At 54.7% G+C, this 25,981-nt stretch overlaps 1 protein-coding gene across 1 annotated transcript in view; it reads left to right on the top strand.

Moving 5' to 3' along the window:
- Positions 1-1,385: 1,385 nt before the first annotated feature.
- The window catches only part of LOC105191615 (ell-associated factor Eaf), an 81,384-nt gene continuing 56,788 nt past the window's right edge, over positions 1,386-25,981 (top strand). The window contains exons 1-2 of the mRNA XM_025307885.1: positions 1,386-2,967; positions 20,883-21,163. Coding sequence (XP_025163670.1) covers positions 2,727-2,967; positions 20,883-21,163 — 522 coding nt within the window. The 5' untranslated portion in view covers positions 1,386-2,726. The remainder of the gene's footprint in view (positions 2,968-20,882; positions 21,164-25,981) is intronic.

Raw genomic sequence — 25,981 nt, 5'->3', positions numbered from 1 at the left:
GAATTAGTTATTTAAGCTATTCGCTGCTAACAGAGAACGATGATGCATAAGCGCTTGAAATATAGAGCACGAGAAAGCGGTCGCACCTGTCGGCCGGGGCTCTTCTTTTTGCGTTGCCAGTTTGCGATGCCAAAATCGGAGAGCGCTAATTAATGAATGGGATATGGAATGTATGTAACCCACTTGCGCCCGGGAAAGAGAGAGAGAGAGAGGAGGGGGGGGGGCGGGGGCTAGAGCTAGTCGCTCGCGCTACCGCGAGCGATCTAGCGACAATACGAGATCGGCTACGATACTTTTAGCGCGTCCGCTCGAGGCGGCTTTCAGCGCGTGCGCTTACACGTCGCCCTCGTGTCGCACGCGCGTCGTCGACGACGGAGGTCGGCCACGTACGTGTCACCTGGCTAATGACGCTGTAATTGCCGCGAGAAGGGGCCATAAAACGACCGCCGTGATGAATAGAAGAGGTCGCGGATTATTGAATGAAGCGACTCGCGTTAGCGCGAGTCATCGCGCGAGTCCGTGGAGGCGAACCCGTTTAAGGACGGGAAAGCCAGACGCGTCAAATCATTCTCTTCCCCGTCCAGCGATAATGACGCGAGCTTCCTAACGACTGTTTCAGATCGCGACGTAGGCTTCTTCGCGACCTCGCCACCTCACCGCACGCACCGCGTCGTCGACTTCGCCAGTCGACCGACGTTCCGACTCAACGAGGAGGACGCGGACGAGGAAGCGGAAGCGTGTGAAGCGCGAGCGGAGGATGCCGCGCGACGCATCCGGGCCACGCCGATGCAGCGAGCATCGGCGGGACGCGAGTCGCCGCGGCGCCGGCCGTTTTTCGCGGGGTGCGCGATGATGGCGGAACGCGCGCCGACCGAGGCAGTATCGTCCGGGCCGTCGATCGAGCACGTGGCAATCATCGGCCATCGCGGCGCTGAGCGCAACAGCAGCACGTGCGAGCAGCTGGGTCGCGCGACGCTAACGAGCTAATAAATGCTAGAACGGCACGCCGGCATCGCGAGTAGTAGCGATCGAGGTGGAACAACGAGCATCGCGACGACCGTGAACGCATTGCTGCACGAAAGGCGAGCCGTGCTGATATCGGCGCGGCGACGCGACGCCGGCGATATATCATCGTCGTCATCGGGAGCAGACTAGTTCCTGGGGAGGAGAACAAGCGGCGGGAGGAGGATCCGCTGCACCGCGTGGTTGCATGCAGATCGCGAGGTCAGCCGTGTCAGTGAGGAGGAAGACACACGGGTGAAGGAACGGGAGAAGAAGGAGGAGGAGGAGGAGGAGGAGGAGGAAGAAGAAGAGGAAAAAGAAGAAGAAAACGACGACGAAGTTGACTGACGCGAGCGAACCGCGGACTGTGACCGCCGAATTGAACGGCCTCGCGCATTTTTATCGTACGGCAGGGGCTAGCGGGAGCCACCACGGGGGCGGGGGTGGGCTTGCCCCTGCTTTTTCTCGTTGTTGCTCTCCTCGACAATCTCACGCGCGCGACAACGGCCGCGTCGTTGTCACCGTCGTTGTCACAGTCGCTGCCGCCACCGCCGGTGCTTCCCCACTCGGACGTCCACCCCGACACTACGTCCGTTCACCTGCCGTCGTCGCCGTCGCCGTCGCCGTCGCGACCGCCGTATGACCGCCGTACGTTCGCGTCGCGCTTGTTCCGCGAGCCGATTAAGCGCGCCGCCAGCTTAACCGAGATCGGCCGCGCGAGTCGAGGAACTCTGGATCATCTTACGCTGTCGTCCGCGCCGCTGTTATCGTTGACATCGCCTTTGCTACTGACGTCGCCTCTGGCATCGTCATCGTCGTCACTGTCGTCGTCGTTGTCGTCACCGTCGTCGTCGTCGTCGCCGTCGTCGCCGTCGTCGCCGTCGTCGTCGTCGCCGTCGTCGCCGTCGTCGTCGTCGTCGCCGTCGTCGTCGTCGTCGTCGTCGTCGTCGTCGCCGTCGCCGTCGCTCCTGCCGTTATCGCCGCCGCCGTTCCCGACGCCGCGAATAAGTGACAAGATATTGTCGACCAGCCGATGGACCCTCCCGGCGAATCCCGTCGTCGTCGAGCATCTAGATCATCTGACGCCGGCTCGTGACGGCGAGATTCAAGAGACCAGAACGCAAAGAGCAAGAACGAAGCGAGTACCGATCACTAAACGATCCAAGTTGAAAGACCAACCTTCCCCGAACTTTATCGAACTTTGGCCGGAGGCATGGCGACGCGTCGATGAACATCCGCTTCAAGCTCCACGCAGGGTGGAGTTGACGCCATCCGTCGAACATGGAGTTGGCCCCGCAGCACGAGCTTCCACTTCGTTGTTAGAGCCCATCTTCAAGTTCGGAGAATCAGTATTACGTCCAGAGAATTCTCTGCGGGATATCTTATTCAACGAGGCCGCTTCGAAAACAACAACAACGACGACGACGACGACGACGACCACGACAACAACAACGGCAACGGCGGTGACGACGACCAACTCGAAAACGCCCACGGCGACGAGAACGGTCCCGTTCACACAGGAGACTGCGTATGTCGGTGCGATTCAGCAAACCGGAAGCACTGTGCCGGAGAAAGATGACATCGAGGGAGTGACCGCGGAGGTGGTAGTAGGTGTCGCGGATAAGAGCGGGAGGGGGTTGGTGTTCGCGAAGAACGATAATGGTGAGGTCGTAGTTGGTGGTGATAGTGTCATCGAGTGGACCACGACGACAGTCGCCGGGCCGATGTCATCGTCGCGGTCGTTTTCCGGAGACGACGTGCAGGTGGCCGAGCGTGTAAGGGTGCGGTCGGGTTCCGAACGAAGCTCGCCGAGGGGTGAACAGAGTGACGACACCGAGGAGCAGGTCAAGGTCACCGTCCCGCACGGCGAAGACTCGTCCGTATCGTCGACCACGACGACGACGACGACGACGACGACGACGACGCAGCGACCGACATCGACTCACGACACCTCTATGGAAGCATGTGAGTACCGACCCAATTCAACCCAATATATTTGTGAACTCGGTACTAAAAGATTGTAATTCCATAAAGCAAAAATGATAAATTGAGAAAAAATAAATATTTTTCTTTTTCGCTGGGAATGTAATATATTTAATTGCAACTGAGCGCGTTAAGAGTTCCGTCATATTTCGCGTTTAAAGCGTTTTTTCAGCAGGGACGATAAAACATGTACACGCACGCGAACATGTTTTCATATGGCGTTATCTCTTTTCAACATTACAATTTAATTATATTGAAATTTTTCGGAATAATTGCGATATTTTAACTTGCTGCCATCGGCAGCAAAATTTAACAAAGCTTTGCCTCTCTAATGAATTTCCACCATTGAATCGCGGGGAATAAAATCGAAAATAATCTTTCGATATTCCGCAAGCTCCTGCTCTACGCCGCTCGAAAACACTCGAAACAATTAGGCTCTATCTCGAGCAGTTTTACTACATCAGACCGCGACGTCGAGATAATTCGAAGAATATCTCTTGCACCGCATGCAAATATGTATCCGCAACAGCTTAAAATTAGTGAACTGAGTGAGAGGGAAGTGGTCGATATTTCAAGTACCAATCGGGCCATGTGCGCGACTGAAGAAACGTTCCCCTGATTGTTCTCAGCGGTGTACACGGAGCACACATAACGATCCCCCTTTCTTCGTCTCGTAAGCCACTCGCTTCACCCCTGAATAAGACATCCGAGCGCGTCTTGTCGCCGTGCTATCTCGCAAAACCTCGTCGAGATCACCGATCCGCGCTAGCACGCGAGTCTCGCCATGCTCGTTTTGCCGTGCTCTCGTGCTCTCGTGCTCGTGCTCGTGTTTACAGGAACCGCAGGGGGGATCCTCGGTTATTTTTAACTATTCCAACCGCGTGCGCGCGGCCACCTTCCCCATTCCTCTCTTACGCTTCTTTTTTGCCTCGTACTGGCCGTATCCTCGCGTACCCTCTTGCGTACCTTTCTCGGCGAGCCGAGCAGAAATTGGAGCGCCGTTCACGTCCGTTCTTTCGGCCGGGCCGAAGGAAGGAAGGGAGGGAGGCAGGGAGGCAGGCAGGCAGGCAGCTTTTTCAGATACTAGCCGCCGGTCCCTTCTTTTTTCCCCTCCTGTTGTTTCACCTAGTAGTGGCTCTTTTTATTCGGCCTCTCCGTCGCGAGAGCCGGTGCTCCTCTCCTGCGCGCGCACGTGGAGTGTGATGGATTTTTAGGCAGGCCTCGTCCTCGTTCGACGCCCACGCGTTTTCGCGTAACACGCTGGGAGCCCGAGTAATACTCACGGAATTAAAAGGCGTTGCTTCTCCGAAATTGAATTCGTATCTGATTATGTCCTTCCACTAATAGCATCACGAGGGGCTTGGGTTTTACACGCTCTTCTCCGTTTTTGTTTATTTATTTTTTATATTCCGCTATAAAGAGACGAGCGAGGGTAAAACCGAGGTTTGGTAAGAGTGCGCGATAAACATTTTATTGGCAATAACAGCGGTGACAAATGTTTCTCGGCTGTCGGAAAAATCGCGCGATGGCTTTAGCTTTCGGGACAAAGGGCGGCAAGGATGAGAGGGGACTTTCCCACGCGGTTGATCCGTTTTGCGTATACGCGCGACCAATTAATCGCGGGGAATCACTAGGCTAGACTGCGAAGTCTAGATTAGTGTACCGCTGCGAGAAAGAGAGGGAGAGGGAGGGGGGAGGAGTGAGAAGGAGAGAGCTGACACGGGATCGTCACTCGGCCCTGTCACCTTGTGTGTTTTTGATTACGTCTGGCTACGTACACGAGTCGTGACCTCGCGTACAAATCAGCCGATTAGTCCTCTCGCGCACCGGCCGAGCGTGTACGCTTCGTCTCTTCCACTTTCCCCGCGCTCCCCAGCCCCCGCCCCCTCCCCCATTCACCCCCTGTCATGCCTTGTCGCACGTGCGAATTATGCAGCGGTCACAATGCCGGGCAACTACAACTGCGACGGGAACAACGATTGAATCCTCGTCATCGCCATCGACCGCGAGCTTGACTTTCGATTCACGTACGAGAGAAAGAGGGGGGGGGGGCGGGGAGAGCGAAGGAATGAAGTTTCCTCGGCGGCGCGTCCCACCGTCGAAAGTTTCGACGGTCGACCGCGATGAATTAAACGCGTCGAATGAAATTTTATTCTCATATCAGTGACAGGGAGTGCGGAGGAGGAGGAGGAGGAGGGAGAAAGAACGAGTTCACTTGGCCGTAAAGTTTTAATTTTCGATCAATATACACCTCTATCTCGTATTTATACAGGTCGATTGTGCGACTGAGACAAGTCGTTATTTTTAGCTTGACCCTTGACACAACCGATATCGCCGTTATGTCTCCGTTAGGTATCGCGATAAAGTTATAAAGTGAATCGCATCGATCATGATCAGCTCACACCATCACCTGCATCTCGCGTGTAAAAGCAGCCCGATCGTCATTAGCGAGACGTCGCAGCGCGAAAACACTTCGTTGCGTAAGGTTCGCAGCTGGAAGGGTGAATTCTCGCGTGTATGTGTGTGTGTGTGTGTGTGTGTGTGTGTGTGTCGCTCTGGTGATTCGTGTACGAGCGCGCGAGTCTGTAAAAGAAAAAATATGCCGTCGTCGATGGATTTTTGTTCGCCGCGCGCGATCGCTGTCCGTACGTTTGTATCATTACTTAACGCGTTTATTTCCGTGCTCCTGCAAGAGCGGACTCGTTCTTCTCTTTTACGATCTAATTCGTGATCTGGACAGTTCCCAACGGTGAGTTCTCGTGACTGCGCGATACCCAGTACCCGGTATAAGAGGAATGACTAAATGGCCTGAGTAACCGGTCAGGCATCCCAAAACTCGCGATTTATTTTCGTATCCCTAGAAAAGAACTGACGCACCAGTGATACGCGAAGAGAGAGAGAGAGAGTGAGAGGGGGGGTGGGGGAGGGGCGAGGCCATGTTCTCGCCCTGCGTGTATTCAAAGAAATACTCGGGAGACGGCCGCGAGAGCGACCGTATATATTCTTATAACGATAATTCGCCCCGTTGGAGAAAATCGGTTTCCGATAATCGTCGTCGCGATTCGCGTCGCGGGATTTATCATAATTATTAAGACCTTTTGAAAATTTCACGAGCGACCTTATCGTATCCATTCTATCCGCGTGTGCGATTCCTCGACTCACTTTAATAGACTGTCTCACAAATCCACGAGAGTGAAAGAGTGAGAGAGAAAGAGAGAGTAGGAGGAAGGGAGGGGAGAGAGAGAGAGAGAGAGAGAGAGAGAGAATTTGGGACAAAATTCTGTTTGTGTGATCTTGCGCGCCGTGCTTGTTATAGACACACGTCTATAAATACAATTCTGACCCTTTGGATACGCGTTTTCTCGCGTACGTAGCTCCGTTCTGATTTCTATTGTGAACTATAAATCCGACCGATTCGCGCACACCTCGGAAGAGGATTAAAGAGCCTCTCGCAGTTTTACACCCGCCGCTAGCCCGCCGTGGGGGTAATACCCGCGCCTGTTTTTATCGCGTAAAGCTCGAAGGGTTTTTTATATATATATATATATATATATATGGTTTTATATATATATATGTATGTATATATATTTCTTTCTGAAACGCCGCGGAGGGACCCTCCGCGTTCGACGCGGAATTTCACCGGGTCGATCGGCCTCTGCCGTCGCTCGGTGTGTCGCGCGTTCTCGCGTATTAACGGCGTATATCTCGGAATTCGAAACCGACAGGACGCGTTAAGGGTGGCAGCCAGCCGGTAGGTTACCGCAGAGCGCGAACGGGGCCGGCAGGAGGGAAGGGGGCACACACCCCGCCGGCGAAGAGCGAAAGGGCTTGGTCGCTATGGTAACCCTGGCACACGGCTCCGACTGTGGGGTGCCTCAAGTTTTTTATGGCCCGAACGATCGGAGGGTCGAGACTCTAAAAATCGTTACACAGACCTAGATACACGCCTCGCGCGCTCCCCGCTCCCCGGCCTCTCGTTCTCGCTGCAGGCCCCCCTTCCCCCACCCCCAGCACTCGCCACCCTTCCGGTCACGGACCTTACGCAACAGCGTTTTCGCGCTGCGTTGTTTCGCTAATTGCGATCGGCCGGCTTTCACGCGCGAATTGCTGGCGAACAGCGCTTTCGAGGATATATCTCACGCGGGGGAGGACGCGTTACATTTCCCGCGCGCCGTCCGTCGCGATTGCTCGCGATCGGGAGTTCCCTCTTACCGTGTCGATCCGGCTCGATTTCGGTTTTACTTAGAATCGTGCGCGCAAACAGCGCACGCATGCGTGCGTATCTATCGGCAGACCTAATCGCAGACCTAATTCGGACTTTTTGACATTCCGATGTAATATTCAACGGCGAGTCGCGAGTTATTTCGGCGCTGCGATTTCGTACCGCGGCGGATTTGTGATAATTGTTCTCGCGATGGGTTCAAGAATATCCCGCGAGTTAAATGTTATACGCTCGCAGGCCGTTATATCATACGCGACGAGGATAGACCGTGAATGTTTCATAACGTTATCTCGCGGACTTATCGGCGAGCTCGTAGCAGCGAGTATCGGAGCCTACCCTCTTTAACGATCGAGGACTCCGCGTGGAAAATCTCATGATTCTTTGCATCGCATGAAGCTTTCGATTATCCGAGCCACTCCCGAGACCACTTTTATTCCTCCGCGCTCCGAGTGGACACTCGTCGCGACATTCTGCCGTCGTTTCCGCTCGTTCCTTCCGTTCGTCACCCACCGGCCTTCGCGTCTTCACGACGAACGTTCGCGTAGATCGACGGAACTCGCGACACGTCGATCGTATTTGTGCTCGACGATGGGCAGAGAAGGAGGAAGGAAGAAGGGAGAGCCAGAGGAAGAGAGAGCGAGAGCGAGAGAGAGAGAGAGAGAGAGAAAGGACAGGAACGATGCAAAACCCCACGGTACTCTTGGCACCCTCTACGCTTTCCCAGCGAAAGAGGGTGCGCGACGTCGGCGGGTTGATAGCGAGGTACGGTGAGCGTACGTTGCCTCGAACTATAAAGTATTGACTCACCCCGTTGTACGGGGAGAAGCCGTGTCTAGAACATCGGCGGTCCGCTCTCGGAGGGACGACTCGCTTCTATCCGGAAGATATAATACAACTTCCGGCAGCGAGAAAGTAAATCTCGCCGCGGCGCGCGGTCGGGGGAGGGGCGAAAGCCCGCGAGTTTCTCTCCGCGCGAGAGCTGAGAGACGCGCGCCGATTGTCAAGCCGAGCGAACATCGGGATTGATTTCGCGACCTTCCACCGTTCGTTCGAGCATCGTTCAACGACTCGTTAATTTTCCAATAAACAAGCAGAAACTTCTGTTCTCCCTGTCTCGTGTTTCCGCATCGAAGGGGACAGAGACGTGACTCCTCTTTATTTACGAAGCTCGCGACACACACGTACACGCGTGTGTTGTATTTTCATGATTTGCAAAGTTCGCCTGCTACGTGTCGTATATCTCGTTGCCTCACGTGCAAATCGTCCCGTTTGAGAAGTCGCGTCGCTTCGGCGCAGGAGAGTTCCACCCAGGAATAGACGCCAAAGAGAGAGAGAGAGAGAGAGAGAGAGAGAGAGAGAGAGAGAGAGCGGGGGGGGCAGGGGTGCAATCGTGATCGCTCCGATTCTCGGTTTCTCATACACCGCTCCGAATTCAACGGCCGTTGAGAGCTCTGTCTATCTCTCTCTTTCTCCCTCGCTGTACTCCGTCCCCCCCCCTCCCCCCCTCGCCTTTCTTTCTCTCCCTTTTTAGCCAACGGCGCTCGCGCCACCGGAAAGTTAAGTATTCGGACTATTGACGGATTCGCCGTGCGGCAATTACACGCGGCGGTAGTTTTGAGAGAACACAGAGACGCGAACGACCGACAGACTAAACAAAAATAACCTCTCGACGGCACGTACGTGCACGTGCAAGGATGTCTGGTGTGTTGCGACAGCAGAAAGAGTGGCGGAAGTATACGGATGCGCTTTAAAACAGACCGTGCAAGGGCCGCGGGCGGACTTATCGGATTATCGATAATAATCGTCGATACTAATAATATCGTCCGATACGTTTAGCTAAAGGTATCGAGAAACTGTCGATATACGCGTGAAAAACACTCTCGGGGCATTGCTTGCTGCAGAGAGAGAGAGAGAGAGAGAGAGAGAGAGAGAGAGAGAGAGAGAGAGAGAGAGAGAGAGAGAGAGAGAGAGAGAGAGGTGTTTTTCACACCGTCGATTAATGCTGATAACGCGAGGCGACCTAGCGATGCGTTAACAATGACTTTGGAGGCGTGAAATTCCGCGCATACAACGCGAGCTCCTTTCGGAACGGAACGCTTTGAATGCCGGACGCGATTTGCAGACATTGATCCGTATTCCTCGTGTCTGCCGCCGAACGTGAGTCTCTTTCGTTCTTGATCTAAGGTAACAGAACGTCGATTAATAGTAATACGAATAGCGCGCGGACCCAGGTAGATCGATGCCTCGAAGTTACGGACCGATTGTTTCTAACTTTTTTATTTTTTCCTTAACTACCGTACAATATTTTATTATCTCGCCCGCGTACGACGTCCCACGCGAATCGCATTGAATTTGTCATGAACTTGAGTGAGCGAACGAATCCGACGATATATATATTTTTTTTTGTATTCACGGCGAATCTCAATATTTTGCTCACGGTCACGTTTTATTCATGCATAACGAATGCTAATGGCGTTCCGCGAAAATGAAGAATGCCTGTCACATTAATTCCGCGACATGTTCCCTTTGAGTGACATTTTCGTGGCATCGATTTGCGCCACGCATTCGTAATTATATTACCGAGGAAATATTTCACCGCATATCGAAATTTTCGCCGCTCGAAGAGATACGACTTGCACCGCGAGTTTGACAGAACGAAGATAATGTAGCGCGATACTTTGTAGGACATTGAACCATTTCCGCATTAATATTTCCCGCGGGATGAGTGCTTTTATTTGTTCAGAGGGAGATATGTGGTATACATGAGAAACGTTTTGTAACGATGAAAATTTATGTCTATTTTTACGCGTCTTTTACGATTTCAAGAACAAATTGAATATTGCACTTTCCGAATACATAAATCACGCTTTTCTCGCCACGCAAAGTCAACAAAAAAAAAATATTAAGTTCGATAAAATGATTGATCCGCAAAGTACCATGAAGAAAAAGGGGAGGGGGGGATAGATTCGGCTGACGTCAAAGCCGGCAACTCGACAGCTTCGAGGAATAACGTAACGTTACTTGGATTGCGCGTTTCTGCGTTATCGGCGCGATTCATTCCTCCGGGAGACGAAGGCTGTGCGCGCTATTGACACGACATTGACACGTGTCAAATCAATGTTAGAAGAGAGAGACACGATCTGTCAGCGCTGATACGGAAGAAACAATAGCGAACGGCCGAACGACGATGAAACGCCGCGAGAGTTGCGAGTGGGAAAGAGATAGACAGATAGATAGCGAGCGAGAGAGAGAGAGAGAGAGAGAGAGGGAGGGAGGGAGAGAGAGAGAGCGAAAGGAAGAGGAAGGGAGAAATGCATCGTGCATGCGTGAGCGCTGCTCTCGTTTGCAATTCTGACGAATGTCAGCACGCTGTTCATACGCGTCACTCTGCCGCATTGATTCCCAAACTACTGTTACGTTTCCGGAAAAAGGGAGATGCGCGGTGTAGGGGAGAGACGTGACAGAGAGTTAGAGAGAGAGAGAGAGAGAGAGAGAGAGAGAGAGAGAGAGAGAGAGAGAGAGAGAGGAGGGAGGGAGAGAGAGAGCGAGAGAGAGAGAGAGAGAGAGAGAGAGAGAGAGAGAGAGAGAGAGAGAGAGAGAGAGAGAGAGAGAGAGCGAAGAGGCGGCGCGGGCGCGTTTAATTAGTACGGAAAAAAAGGACATATCGGAAAGGAGAACAAAGGGGCCACGATCCCGTGGCTAATTTGTCGAGTTTCGCGCGCGCACACGCAAATTGCGACCGTTTTTCTCGCGATTACGAGCGAGCGAGCGAGCGTGCGGGCGAGCCGCGGGACTTGGCTTCGGTATTGTTTTCTTACGCGTCTCAGAGGAGCGCGACGAGTATCCGGCGAATACGCGACGCAGAGAGAGAGAGAGAGAGAGAGAGCACGCGCGCGTCGGCGAAATAGCTGACCGTCCACGCATCGCGGTGCGCGTCTGGTCCTTGTCTGCTCAGCCAAGGTCCTTGAACGACGGTCTATTTTTAAAAAAGGCCGCACAATTGGATAACCAATCGACCAGACGCTATCGTATATCGTATAGCGGCGTGACGGGACGAGATTGGCAGAACGTTTATTATCCCCCGTTGCGATAATTGCCGCCGACTACGCTACAAAAGGTGCGTGTCGATGTGGCGCGACGCGTACATGTCGCGGTACTATTGTGCGTTGGACTTTTCTTTTTTTTTCTTTTTTTTTTTTTTTCTTTCGTGGCGAGCCCGGCTTTTCTATGAAACAGCCCCGAGGCGCGAGAGTTGCGACGTTGCGCAAAAAGACCAGGCTTTTTATGAAAGAACCGAATTTACAAATATCCCATGGCGGGGTGGGGGTGGGTGTACGCCCCCGCGAGCATGACGCTGTGCTCGCGTGTGAAGCTCGCTCGCGCGACAACGCGATGCGCGCTGCGAGAAATTTCAGGAGCCGCCTGTCGCTCGCGGAAGTCGCGGAAACCAGCGATAATTCAGGCGACGGCCTACAATTCGGCGGAAATCACGAGACGGCGAGGGAGCAACGACAAAGGGCTCGGGAGGCATCTTGCGCGCATCCTTAAATCGCCCCCATACGGAGCTCGGCCGCGGGCGGCGAGACGCACCGACGCGTGGCCAATTAATATGCGCGGATCGGAGCCGAGTTGCGCGTACAAAGTCTCGCGTTAAAGTCACGACGGCGGACCTAGCGACGTGTGCATGTAGCGCGGACCTTGAGCCACTATTACACCGGCCTGTTTATGTCGTTATGCAATCGCATTCGAGACTGGCTTGGATGCACGCGCGCGCGCAGCCACGGCTGTCTAGTAAAATAATATTTTCCGCTTTCGTAGCGCGTGCAGACGCCGCGACTCGCGTCCTCCCGCTGCCGCATCCTCCCCCCGGCCACAGACGATATTCGCGGAACCTTGACGAAATTCTTGTGCGCGACACGCGATCATCGACGATGTCGCGCGAATCCGCAACGCGCGCGTCCCGGAGGTATTCGCGCGACTTTCGCGGCGCTCACACGGCGCGTTGCGTGTGCGATCTGCTACGTGTAGCGCTTACGTAACACCGTCGTCGCTTATGAATGAAACGTTATCGCGCTTCCCCGGCCCCGCGAACTCTCGCGCGGCCGCGAGCCTCTCGGCTGCGTCGCGCGGACACGTCGCGAGAACGTTCCGGGACGATTGATCGCCGCGCTTCTCGGCCAAGCGCGACGGAACGTCGAAAATGCGCGCTTCGGGATATTTATATAGATGTACACGCGTTACGCTCTCGGGAACGCCGCGTCGCGTCGCGCAGCGGCTTCCACGCAGGCGGCCGAGCGACGCCGTCGCCCGGAGGAATCCGCGTAATTGTCCCGCGGTGAAGGGAAGGCGATGCCGCCGCGCCGAGAGAGAGAGAGAGAGAGAGAGAGAGAGAGAGAGAGAGAGAGAGAGAGAGAGAGAGAAGTGACGATGGCCGCGCGGGCAGATAGATCGCGAGATGGATCCCCGTTCCGGGCTCGCCGGCGTGCCTCTGGCCACGTGCATCGCGCCGCACCGGCGGTCGGTAGACTACGTTTTCTCATGGCCGGTAGTCTGTAATCGGTAGTCGGTAGGTAGGGAACTTGGTGCGGCCGCTCCTGGGCCGTGGCTGATGAGAGCCCGGCAGTCTCGCAGTGCCGGCGAGAGATCGCTAATTTCGATCCAATTCACGCTCGAACGACCGCCGCCGCCGCCGCCCGTTTTTCCGATCTTTATCTGCCGCTTGATTTATCGTCCGGCCGCTCGGCATGTGATCGGCGTGTGTGTCTGTCTCTTTTATATCGGCGGCTGTCTTTCTCGTTTCTTTTCTCGTTTCTCTGTTTTTGCCTCTTCTCTGCCCCTCCATCTCCTTCCCCCCCCCCTCTCTCTCTCACTCTCTCTCTGTAGCTTCTTTTTTTCCCTTTTCTTCCTTGCCTCGTGTCGTCCAACGTCTCGCCGTGTGCACCGCCGCGGAGTCGGCGGCCTCGCTCCTCGAAGACGATGACGCGCGCGCGCGCGCGAAAACAGGAATCGCCGGGTGCGCTTCGTATTTACATTCCGCGCCGGCACTTTCAGTTTTTCCTCTTGCGAATGCGCGCATCCTCGCGCGTGCTTCGTCGCGATTTGTCAGCAAGGAGACGCACTGTGTTGACTCAAGGTGGAGGCACGTCGTAAACGTGCACGAATATAAAGATGCAGTCGACAGAGAGAGAGAAAGAGAGAGAGAGAGACAGAGAGAGAGAGAGAGAGAGAGAGAGAGAGAGAGAGAGAGAGAGAGAGAGAGACGGAGAAGGTGAGGGAGAGGAAGGAGGAGGGAGGAGAAGAGAGAAGACGCGAAGCGTGCGACTTTTTTTTATTTACCTTTGCTTTCTTTTATTTCCCAAACGTCGCGAGAGCTCTTGTTGCATCGTGCCTCTCCCGTTCGCGCGGAACACGGCTCGAATGAGTCGCGACAAATTCGAATAAGTACTCGACATCCGCGCTTGTGACAAGCTGCGTTGGTCCGCGTTCGTTTGTTTGAACAACGCGCGAGAGTCAAGGTAGAGGCAGAGAGAGAGAGAGAGGGGGGGGAGAGGGAGAGAGAGAGAGGGAGGGAGGGGGAGAGAGAGAGAGAGAGAGAGAGAGAGAGAGAGAGAGAGAGAGAGAGAGAGAGAGAGAGAGAGAGCGTAATCTATTTCATCGTCCGGACGATGTTCCGCTCGCGCTGCTTCCGCGAGACATGAAAGCAATTAGCAAACAAACCCCGCGAGGAGCGCAAATCCAGTCTCGTCTTTGGCGAGAGTGAATTCTCCGAGAAGATCCCGTCCGCTGCGGAAGACGGAGACGCACGCGACGGCGACAGCGGAAGTCACGAGGATCTTTCTGCACTTTTCGTCTCACCCCTCCGAGACACGTCCGCGTCGCGTCTCCACGCGCGCCTCGCCCGAAAGAGTCGTAACGTCCGTTCGGTTCGCGTCGGCGGAAGCGCACTCGTTTCGCGAGCATCCCGTGCGAGAGACTACTTAACGTCACACCGCGGATCCGCACATCCGTCGCCGGCCAAGGCCGCACTGTTCGCGGCGCGTAACGCGGCACCTACCGCGCGATAGAGTTACGCGCCGCTAATGTGTGTCACGCGTGCGTCGATTGCGTCACGTCAGCCTCGGTCCGACCGCGACGACGACGACGACGACGACGACGACGTGCGATCCGTCGAGACAGGCGTGTCGAGGTAATCGGTGTCAAGTGCCAAAGGAACGAGTCGTTCCCGGAAATTGCGATTAATCGCAGGCTCATCGCGCGAATCACATGAATGCTCAGCGCTCTGAATTGCACGAGTCAATTCTCGCCTTGCGAGCCGCCGAGTCGCGCGCGCGCAACACGTCCGGCTACTCGCCTCCTTCACAGCCGAAGAAGCGCCCGATATCATTCAGCGGAGGTTACCTGAATGCTCATCGAGCGCTCTTCGCAAGCACGTACTTCCGACTAATTTATCTCTCAACAAGAGCGCGCGAAGGAAACTCTCCATGGCGACCATGTCTTCTAACGAGGAGCAACGGCCTGGAAGGGGAGACGCGTTTCTCTGATGGAAAGAGTCCCGTCTCCCTTGTGGAAGCTCCGCGGTCTGCGGCGCGCGTCCTCGTTGACGTAACTCTCTGAAAGTCGCTCCGAGATCTCCTTCTGATCTCATTCTCTGACGTAACAGCGTGATGTACCGGCGCATGGATTTTTTCATCAGCGCGCATTGCGTCGCAGGCGTGCAAACACACACACACACACACACACGTGCAGCGAGCGCATTAAAGCGAACTACTAGCCACCTAGACACTCGACAGACTCGCGCTTTGCACAATAGTAGGAAGCGCTAAAAATAAGCCGCCCCGGCTTCACCGCGCGGCTTCTGGCCTTGGCCAGCTTCGGTCCTCGCAACCTGACCGTACCGTGGCGCGACGGCACTCCGCCCGGAGTGCCGCCATCTCCTCCTCCTCCTCCTCTCTCGTGTGTTTGTCTCACCTATACCCGCTCGCGCACGTGGACAGCCGTGGCTGCGCGTGGGTGCGCGTCGTTTTTTCGGCCATCCTCGCCGCGACGGGCCGATTAGACAAATTTGCTCCTTTCTTGCGCCCCCGGCTCGCGCTCCTTCTCTCTTGCTCCGCCGCGGCCCCTCCGTTTGACCTTTCGCCCCTTGGCACACGAGTAGAAAAGGGAGACTTCTTTATTCGTCATGTGACACGAGACACGCCGGTCCTTGGTCGATCGGGAGTGTCAGGCCGGGCGAATATGTATATCGCTCGCGCATCTTTTTTCATTCCTTTCTTTTTTCTCTTTTTTTTACTCCACGCTGTCGGTATCGAGCGAGCGCGTGTGTTGGCACATTCGAGGATTTAATACGGAGCACACGCGAGGGAGATAATATAAAATGAATGTAAAATGTACGCGCGAATGCGTATTTCGCGCAGACCTGCCAGAGAGATCCGAGAAACATATTTGAATTGTAATCGAGCCGTGCGAGTGCGGCCAACGAAAAAGCAGAATTGAATTATACGTATATAGGACACCCCCCGCGCGCGCGCGCGCTTCAGATTCACCGTTAATGTGTATCTCGTCCATATTTATCCTCGCCGCGATACCTCCGCGATAGCGAGATTCGTCGTCCAACTCCGAAGTCCGCATTTACATGTCTCGCGGTAGGGAGGAGAGAAATATCGTCCGGTAGTTTTCGACTCGAGAAAAAGAGAAAAAGATTGGTCGATGACGAGACGACGACGACGACGACGACGATTCGAAGACGAGATCGCTCGCGACCGTGCGGAGGATAAGCCGAGGACGGGTACCGTTAAGGACGTTCCGTGTGCCAACTTCGACAGCCGTGGATCGCCGTTGAAGAGCGATCATTAAAGACGTCTTAACGAGGAGTCGCACAGACGGGACAATAGCGGCGGAGGAATCACGAGAGCCGTCTCCCTCCTCCCCCTCCTCCTCCTCGTTTCCCTCCTCTCGCCCCCTTTGGATCTCATTGGATGCATGCGAGGTCTGTGCCGACTCTCCGTCTGCGTCACGCCGCGCCGCCGAGTCTCGCTTCGTGACTGCGTACGTTCGTCTCGTCGTCCTCGTCGGAGCGAGATTCTGCCGCAGAGAGAGAGAGAGAGAGAGAGAGAGAGAGAGAGAGAGAGAGACATTAAACCCTTTGCCGCGTGATTTAGTTGACAAAGTAGCGGCGTTACAGTCCCTCGCAGAGAAACGGAACCGTCGGACCGTCGGAGGAGTTGACCGTCACTTTTCTGACATCCCGCGAATATTGCCGGAACACACATGGCAACAGGACGCGTCAGGAGAAACGCGAGCCGCGCGAGGAACGCGCGCGGGGGCCTGTTTAAAAAGGGAAAAATGTCATTGTTTAAGCGTCTTTCGGAATCCGATATCCGTATTAGTGTTTAGTCTGGCGTCGCGTTTCACCGGGTAGACGCGCGCCGGCTCGTCCGCGAACGTGCCATCGTTTCTCGATTTTATATTCCCCCTTCTACCCTCCCCCTCCCCCCTTCCCTCAGTCACTGCCGTGTCCGCGATCTGTTTTCACCGAGCGCGCCGCCGTATCCCGCCGAAAATCGTGGAATAAGGACTGCGCGATCAGATGACCGCGATCGAAGACGCAGTTCGTTCGGCTGACGTGCGATTATATCGCGAGTCGCACGGCGGCAACGCGATTGTTCGCAGACGGCGAAAGGCCGAATGTCGCCGACGTTTCCGACATTCTTACTTGAGGAGGACGAGAAGTCGACTTCTCGCGACGACTCGCCGGTGAATCCGTCGTTGAAGATTTTCAAGCGAGAGGGACCGAGAGAGAGAGAGAGAGAGCCGGCCGTTTAAGTAACGCGGCCCGCGGCGCTGCTTAATTCATCGTTAAAAGTCTTCCGCGAATTACTTTCGCTAATTAACATCTCGCAAGTCAGAGACGACTCGCGAGGGGGGAGAGTCTCCTCTTGCGTTTGCAGCGCGAAGACCGCGCGACGAAGGCCGTGGCGCGCGCGGCGAGTCTGCTGCCTCCTCTACTCGTAGACCATGACGACGTCGACGACGTATATTGTCTCTCCCTCTTGCTCGTTTCCATCTGCGCCTATTATCTGACTCTATTTTCCAATCTATCCTGGTACGGCGCACCTTGTCTCGTCCAGGCCGCTAGTCTTCTTCTCCAGGCGATGCGGAGCGATGCGCTCTTTGTCTCGCGGTCCAAATAGGCGGCACTCGAGACAGCACAAAGAGCGGCGAACCCGGAGAGGACGCGATAACAGAGAGCAAGAAAGCTCAAGATAAGACCGAGAGCCCTCGCAGTCACGCTCCCTCCCGACGGAGCACATACATGGTACGTGCGTGCGTTGTTGTTGATAGTCCTCGTTAAGCTAGTCGAATCGCGAACCCGGAACGCGACGACGCGACTCGGGAACGATCGCGGAGCGTAACAATTTCCATGGGCAATTCAACGTTATAACATACAGCTCCTTCTAATGTCCCCTTTTTTGCTCCTACAACCCGTCCCCACGACACGCGCGAATTGTCCGCGACGATGGCGTGTATCGCTCTTCGTACAATTTTAATTTCGTACAATAATTCTATTAAAAATAAAAAAATAAGAGTAACAAAAAGTACAGACTCCCGAGAAAAATGCAATCGATCATCGGCCAAGTTTTATTGCACTTCAATGCAATCTCTCGTGGGTAACTCGGACGAACGAACAAACGATCGATCGATCGATCGATCGATCGCTCGCTAGCTTGTCGATTCCTCTTTTCGACATCCCCAACTCGCTCTTGCTATCGCGATGCACGCGATGCACTCGTGGATGCACTCGGCGGAGCCGCGGAGTGCATATGCGCTCGCGGACATACACAACGTCGTGCGCTCGTACCAAACCGGAGAGGAGTGAAGACGAGGGAGGGAGAGAGGGAGAGTCGTTCAAACGAGGGGCCCGCAGCGCCTAGGCTTTGGGCCTCGTCGCGTGTTTTTGCCCCCCGTCTGGCCCCCACCGCCACTCATCGTTTTTTGTCTGGTGCACCGCATGCTCTGCACGGCTCACCTCACCTCCTCTTCACCTCGGTCGACGTACCACCTCCTCTTTCTCCTCCTCCTCCTCCTCCTCCTTCGCTCCCTTTCTTGCCTCTCTCTCTCTCTCTCTCTCTCTCTCTCTCTCTCTCTCTCTCTCTCTCTCTCTCTCTCTCTCTCTCTCTCACTCTCCTTCCCCTGTTCTTTCGATCTCTCAGTTGCTCGCTCGCTCTCGCTCTCAATCAGGGCCGGCGTGAATACACTCGTGATGCTTCGCTTGCAAAATATCGACGTCGAGTATTTCCGATGACGTATCCCGACATGACTGAGACGATCGCGTCCATTTGGCGAGGCAGAGTTTTCGGGCGTTTTTGCAGAAGTGTGTCGATTTCGCCGGTTCCCCCTGCGAATGTGTGAGGAAGAGACAGACGGTAGCCGAGGAATGGCTCGCCGAGCGCCTTCAAAACGCAATCGCTGTTCGCACGCCAACGATGATTTTTAACATTCTCACCCGACCGGCCCGCGGCCGGCGGGGACTTGAATGATTGGCGACTTCTCGTCAGAATGTCTCGCGTCCGTCTGCGGCTCTCGTCGTCTCGAGACGAGAGAGATGATATTGTAGCGTTACTTGGCGCGAGATCGCGAATCTCATCGTCGGGGAGCGAGAGATATCGCAAAGGACGGCTGCTTGACACACATGTCATCCACGCGGCCGCTCCGGGATTAGTATTCGCGAGCGAAAGAGGCAATCATTCTTCGAAAACAAGGACCCGAGATCTCTCGCTGTCGTGCCGCTCTATCCTTCCGCTCTCTCACGTCTCTCTCTCTCTCTCTCTCTCTCTCTCTCTCTCTCTCTCACGACGGTACCGGCTCAAACGCTGTCGAGACTCGAGAGACTCGAGGGAAGTCGCGACCGGCCGGACCGGCGAACGTTCGCGCCGTCCCTGCTCTCAATCTCCTCCTCGTCGGCTCTTGGCCGCGCCGTGTGTTCGGACGGTATCTCCTCGAGCCGAGACACGCGCACGGACACGCGTGTCCCTGCCGCGCGCGCGCGCGCGCGCGCGGTAGGAGGAGAACAAGGAAGCGACGGACGGAGGCCGTCGGACGAAGCCAGAGACCTGAGCCCTGTTCTGCGGTCGCTACCGAGAGAAGTTGGCGAGAGAGACGGAGAAACAGAGAGAGAGAGAGAGGGAGGGAGGGAGGGAGGGAGAGAGAGAGAGAGAGAGAGAGAGAGAGAGAGAGAGAGAGAGAGAGAGAGAGAGAGAGAGAGAGAGAGAGAGAGACGGATGGATGGATGGATGGACGGACAGACAGACAGACGGACGGCCGGACAGGGGGGAAGATGGGTTAGCCCGATGGAGGATGCGGTTGCTTCTCTCGATCTCGATGCACCTGCCTGCCGACGTTGACGAAGCCGCTGCGATTCGCCATCGGGCTGTACGTACGCGCGCGGTACACGAGAGAAAGACTTGCGAGATCGCGATCGCGTTGGAGGTGATTCAACTCGTCCCCGTCTGAGACAACCCCTCTCTCTCTCTCTCTCTCTCTCTCTCTCGCTCGCTCTCTCTCGCTCTTTCTTTTCTCTTCTCCTTCGGAGGAGGATCTTCCGCGTCGCTTCTCAACGCGCGTTGAATGATTTCGGTCAATCGCCTCATAGATCCGCTCGATAATTCGATGAATTTCTTTCTTGATAACGATCTCTTTCTCCCCCTCTTTTTCTCTCTCTCTCTCTCTCTCTCTCTCTCCTCTCTCTCGACGTGCGTGTCCGTTACTTGATTCAATCGGTCCATTGGCGGGATATGACTATTATGTTTTGTCGAGCTGACAAAAATGGCAAGGTGTAACGAGGGAATACAAATCCTCGTAGGTTCTAAAGTTGCGTGCGCGCGGCAGGCGACCAGGCGGTCGGTTTCTTTTTTTTTTTTTTTCTTCTTTTTTCTCTTCTTTACGAAGGACTCGTGGAAACGTCGGCGAAGCGCCGCGAGACAGAGGGGATTTAACACCTCCGTTTAGCATTTCGCCGCGAACCGAATCCGAATTTATCGTATAATCAGACGCTAATTAGTGACTAATTGGCCGCTCTCCGGTGACGGATTTATTACCGCACGCCACGCGATGTGTGTACGCGCGTTTCGCGCGTACGTCCACGCGGCGCGTTTTAGCCGCGTTGCGACAAATTATGCAGCCGATAACACGTGGCGGCGGCTCGCTCGCTCGCTCGCTCGCACGCTCGCAGACGCGTCGCGTCTTTACGAGCATGATTACGCTCTTGGTCACGCGAGTGCGTCCTTGACGATAGCACGTTTGCGGAAAATAGCGTTAATCGTTTCCACGTGTCAATTATTTATTCCGCTGGCGCAGGAATGGGACGCTGCGATCGGCTGACATCGTGATCGTGCATGATATTGTGCGCGATTTCTTTCCGACGCGGCGGCAAAAGGACGAGAAAGCTAGACGCATATTCTACACGGTGTCGTTCAGTCTCACGTAGTGTATCCTCGTGAGTAGTATCGGAGCGGTACATTGATGAGGCCATGTTCAATTCGATCAGTCTCTCGCTGTCTCGCGATAATTCCGGCGCGCAGGTCGCGCAGGTCGCGGATTCCGCGATGACGACGTGTCAGCAAGTTCTCTCGATCTCGCGCTCTCGATCACCGCTGACGAGTCCGATTTTCGTTTGCAGTGGGTGCGAGCGGCTACATCGTCTCGACGGCGCTCGTGCTGATAGTCGGGGCACTGGTGGGTGTCCTGGCGACGATATCGCGTCATCTCCATCATCGTCGGCTGCTGGTGCACGAGCCGGTCCCTCCCGGCTCTGCCTCCTCCGCTTCCGCCTCGATCCTCCACCACCATCGGCATCATCATCGCCACCGTCATCGTCGCGAGGAGCCGCCGCCGCCGCCGCCGCCGCCGTTACAACGCTGCCTCCTGCTGCAGGATCACTGCCGTCATCCTGGTACACCGGTGAGTACTCCTTCGGACACGATATATCATAACGCAGGTCGGATCTTGTCTCGCGCTGCGTGCGAGACTCTGAGGAAGAAGGGTTTGCGCATCGCCCAGGATTGCGATTATCACACTGAGCGAATAACTTAGTCGGCGGATTGGTCGAATGTGAGACCAAGTGGCGTCGAATAGCGGCGGATATCGAGAGCGGCGATCGAAGGTACACAGCAGATGATGCGCGGGATATTTGAGGAAGCGATCGCTTGGTTATTTCGAACCGTGCGGAAATCTCATTTCGAAGCTTCCGCTGAAGCAGATTATGATAACCGCGCGCGCGCGCGCGCGCGCGTTGGCACAACTCTGTTGCGACAAGCAAATAACGCGACTCGTGAGAAGTAGGCGCGCGCATTTGTTTCTATCGGGGGAGCGGGGAGGGGGGAGGGGGCAAAGTGTCCGATGGTAAACACTGAAGAGGATCATCGCGATAACGGGCGGAATGCGCGCGCTGCGAGTTGCATCACTGATAAATTTATATATAGCTTATCGCGTCGTTTCGCCTCTCAGTAACGGAAGTAAAACCGAACGGCAAACTTCCGCGTCTTCGTCGAGAGCGCGCGCGTGTCCGCTAATTTTAGCGGTCTTGACCGAGAAAAAGAGAAAGAGACGGAAGAGGGGAGAGGCAGAGAGAGAGAGAGAGAGAGAGAGAGAGAGAGAGAGGGAGAGGGAGCTCGGTCAAACGTCTCTTTTTCTTTCTCTTTCTCTCTCCCCCTCTCTATCTCTATTTCTCCTTTCACAAATAACGACTCGAAGAAAGTGTCGACGAGCGTAGACGTCGCGTTCCTCGGGGCGATCCCCGATCTCGTTGCATTCTCACCGCGTTCTCCTCTCGCGCGTCTCGCGATCTTTCATCGCTCTTATTACATTCTTTCTTGATATTGCGCGTCAACGAGTTCAAAAGACACTGCGCACTATCGTTAGCGTTTTTTTTTTCGAACGAATACGTCGTCGTCGTCGTGGTCGTCGTCATCGTCTCTGAATACGGTAGCGACGACTCGCCGACGAGGGAAAAGGTTAGACGATGATAGGCAAGCTGGGGGGGAGGGGGCAAAAGGAAGCGCGATTTCTCATCCAGCGGAGGTGGTTATCGTGCGACGTTGTCGTCCTTCGACGAGATTATTACGCGATTCGTGGAACGTCGAAGGCTGCCTAGGAAAAAGCTCCCGATATCTAATCTCGGCCAGGATGGTGGCGCAGCTGCGCTATCTGCCGTGTGTTTTTTCCCTCCATTCTCCCCTCTCTCTCTCTCTCTCTCATCTCTCGTTCCTCATTCGCTTGCTCGAAAAAGCTCGGCTCGGATCAGCAGACCGCGCACAGCTCCTTGTTCCCTACCTGTGTAGTGAAGTTCGCCGCGCACTTTTTGAATTCTATCTTTTTGCGCCGCATTGTGCCGCATTTGTGCTCTATTGTGCCGCAAAGCGCAGCTCTGTAGCTCAAAGAATCGTATCGGAGAACATAAAGAAGAGCGACCAAGGTTGCTCAGGGACGCCCAAGGTCAGCCAAATTTATCCCAAGCAATGCTCCCAAGGTCAACTTTGGGGGCAGAAATGCGATTGATGCGCTGTAGAAATAGTTACTTCTAATTCGCGGCACAGACCCGCAGATCACAATGTGGCGGAATTGAAGAAAAGATGGCAGCATTCGAAAAGTACGGTGTTGCTGACTTTGCACACAGGCTCGTTCCCTCCGCTTTTCCGCGTCCATCCGCGACCACCCTTTCATCTTGGTTCAATTATTCCAAGCGCGCGCGCGATAACGCGCGAGATAGCGGCGAGTAGAGCGAATCTAGGACAAGCGGGGTGATTCACAAAACTCCACCTGCAGCCGTGGTCGATATTGCCATGGCTGTAGTTTCCAACGAGGACACCGCGAGGACTGACAGAGTGCTTCCGCGTTCGCAAAATTGCTCGGAAACGATCCGACGTGATAAAGCGTTTCGGAATATAAAACGCGAACATGAAACGTTTCGGAAATATCTAGCCGAGCCGAAATCTCGGTTCTGTACAGGATGGAAACCCTGCCAGATTCTCCGTCGAGCTTAAAGCACCGTCGGAGAATCTCGAAGCGCGACACTGCACGGGCTGTTGGTGCGAATGATTATTATTATTATTATTATTATTCTTAAAAAATCGCTCGACATTTAACTACCGTTCAATTATCCTAATTTCCCATCTGCTTGTAATCTTCCTTAATTTCGGTAAGTTACGTATTAATTGTACGAGGTATTCAACTGCATTTGATCGAGCAAATTGCGGTAAGCAAGTGCTAAGTAATTTAATATAGATTAACGGGTCGAGTGCAACGGGGCATAAATAAGACTCGTTTTCGATAAAATTCACTTTGAACGAGATCTTTCTGTCCGTCCCGTCGTAATCTCGTCGTTATTACTAAAATTCGAGAAACACAGGAAACGAAGTGTGTGACGAACTTGCGTGTGTCGCCGCATTCTGCGTCCCGCTTTTCGTCCTGAAGGCAGCCCCTGCGCCCTGCGCCCTGCACCCGTCGTCGCTGCCAAGCCGGGCATCGGAAACCGTCCGGATAATTGGTTCGTTCCACCACCTCGGGAGGTGGTGCGAAATTTTTCGAGAGATCGCGTCGTGATTTCGTGGCCACCGAATATGCTGTCGTCGCCGATTGGTAGAGGCTCGGCGAGTGGCGGGAGGTGACTTTGCACTTCCTGCCGATTGTTTTGGTATCGTCGCGCCTCGCGTACTTTTCCGTGACCGCCGCGTCATTACGTCTCGAGCCGACGAGCGGGTGACGCGCGAACACCACGCACAGACGCACCGCGACGTTGTCGAGAGCACGTGTGTCGATGCGTTGTTTACCTTTCGCGTGATCCGATCGACTTTGCCGTCGGCATCGCGCTAATTAACGCGCGTTTCTCCGAACGCGAATCGTGTCGCGAGTGTCCAGTGGGCGGTCCGCCGCCGCCACGGAGCAGCCAGGAGCCAGGATGACGGGTCGGGAGGTCAGGACGGAGGACGCAGGATGTCGACGCGCGGCCGGCGGTGCTTCGTGCATTTCCAGGTACGTCGAATTGCACTTGTTACGTGCAGAATGCTTCCGTGTTTGCGACGGTCTTACGCAACTTGGCCGAGAATAAAAATCAACATGTTTTTTTCTCAGGTATGTCGAATCACTTAATTGTTACGCAGGCGTTTGCAACGAGTCTTGCACGACTTGACCGAGAATAAAATATATATACCCAGGTCGAAGTTTAGAAAGTTCAGAAGTTTAGAAAGAAATCTAGGGCTGATGTCATTTGAAAAATAAGTACAACTTTGTTGGTCTCTGATTGCTCTTCAATCTTGTGTGTTTTTCTTTCGTACGAGAGAGATATCGTTGCGAATTACAACTCTCGTCTCTTCTCACTTGTGTTTAATCTCGCGTTCGTATCGAGCTCAAGCGTAAATCTTTGTTGATGTTTGCACAGTTGACATTTCTGATCTTGCGACTCTTTTCTTTCCACTCAATCGAATTCTATCGAAATTCCTGGCGCCATTGAGAAAAGATAATAAGCAATATTATGAGACAGTAAAATGTCTTGCATTTATTATTTCTCTTACTTATATACATGTTAATTATTTGACATATTTATCGAGGCGTAAAAATTTAAGAAGCGATTCTGCGCTTGTTCGAGCCCGCGACGTGGCGAAAGTAAACAACCGTAGCGTCAAGGTAAACCAATAGCCTGTGTGTATTATTTTTTCTCAAATTGTCCATCGACGCTTCAAATTCGACGGAATGTGCAGGTTAAATGTAACCTCCGCCGAATTTCGACCCGGTTATTTGCCACAAACGCGCGTTCGGTCTCTCGCGTTGAGCGAACCCGTCGGAAAAATCGCACGAGATATCGGCGAGCTTTCCAATGACGCGTTTTCACGAACGCGTCCGGATAACGCGTAGCCCCGCCTAATTTGCTCGATATGAAGCGCTTAATCCGCCTAAGTGGCACAATGCACCGGTGCGCTCAGCGGCGCGTATCGCCAGCGGTGGCGAGAGATGCCGGTCTCGCCGGCATCGATCGGCGCGCGCGGAAGCTTCCTCGGCGAAGCCTTGAGGTTAGGAAGAACGACGGCGGGTCCATCGCGCTTCGGTTTCCATCGGCATCGGCGGGAACTTAATTTGGAAGTTACCGGTGCCGCCGCGTCGTGATTACGTCGAGTAGTCGACGACGACGACGACGACGACGACGACGACGACGACGACGACGACGGTGGCGGCGGCGGCGACGGTGGAAAGTTCCCTCCTCCCCGGCGACGCGATGCGTTTCGTACCGTCGTCACGCCTGCCCCTTTCCGCCGCGACGCAAACCATTGTTATTCTAGATTGCATCGCAAATTAGATTACGGCCACCCGCCCACCCTGCCGTGCGCCGACGCCGTCGTCGTCGTCGTCGTCGTCGTCGCCGTCGACGACGAGGAGAAAGACGTCGTTGCTCTCTGCTCCTTGGCGGGGACCGTGGATTTCTCCGTACTCGCGCATCCCCCCTGCCCACCCCCGCTCGTCTTTATCCCTCACCCTCGATCCGCGGCAGATTGCGCGACACACACGAGTGCACGCTCTCTCGTCCTTCGTCCTCCGCGTGCATACAGATGCACCGCGGGGCGTCGCGCGACTTGGAGATTGCGCGGCTGCAAGCCGCGACGGTCGACAATTTAGCCCGAACGCGCTAACCGCGGCAGAATTCGCGGCTTGGCCGTGTAAAATTTGCTGCTGGGGACGTATACGCTCTCGCGAGTCGCCGACGAGCCGGTCGATTTTCCTGCTTTTCAT

This window comes from Harpegnathos saltator, unplaced genomic scaffold (assembly GCF_003227715.2).
Source record: "Harpegnathos saltator strain DR-91 unplaced genomic scaffold, Hsal_v8.6 scaffold13, whole genome shotgun sequence".
Taxonomy (NCBI): Eukaryota; Metazoa; Arthropoda; class Insecta; order Hymenoptera; family Formicidae; genus Harpegnathos; species Harpegnathos saltator.
This window is presented reverse-complemented; position numbering and strand designations above follow the sequence as displayed.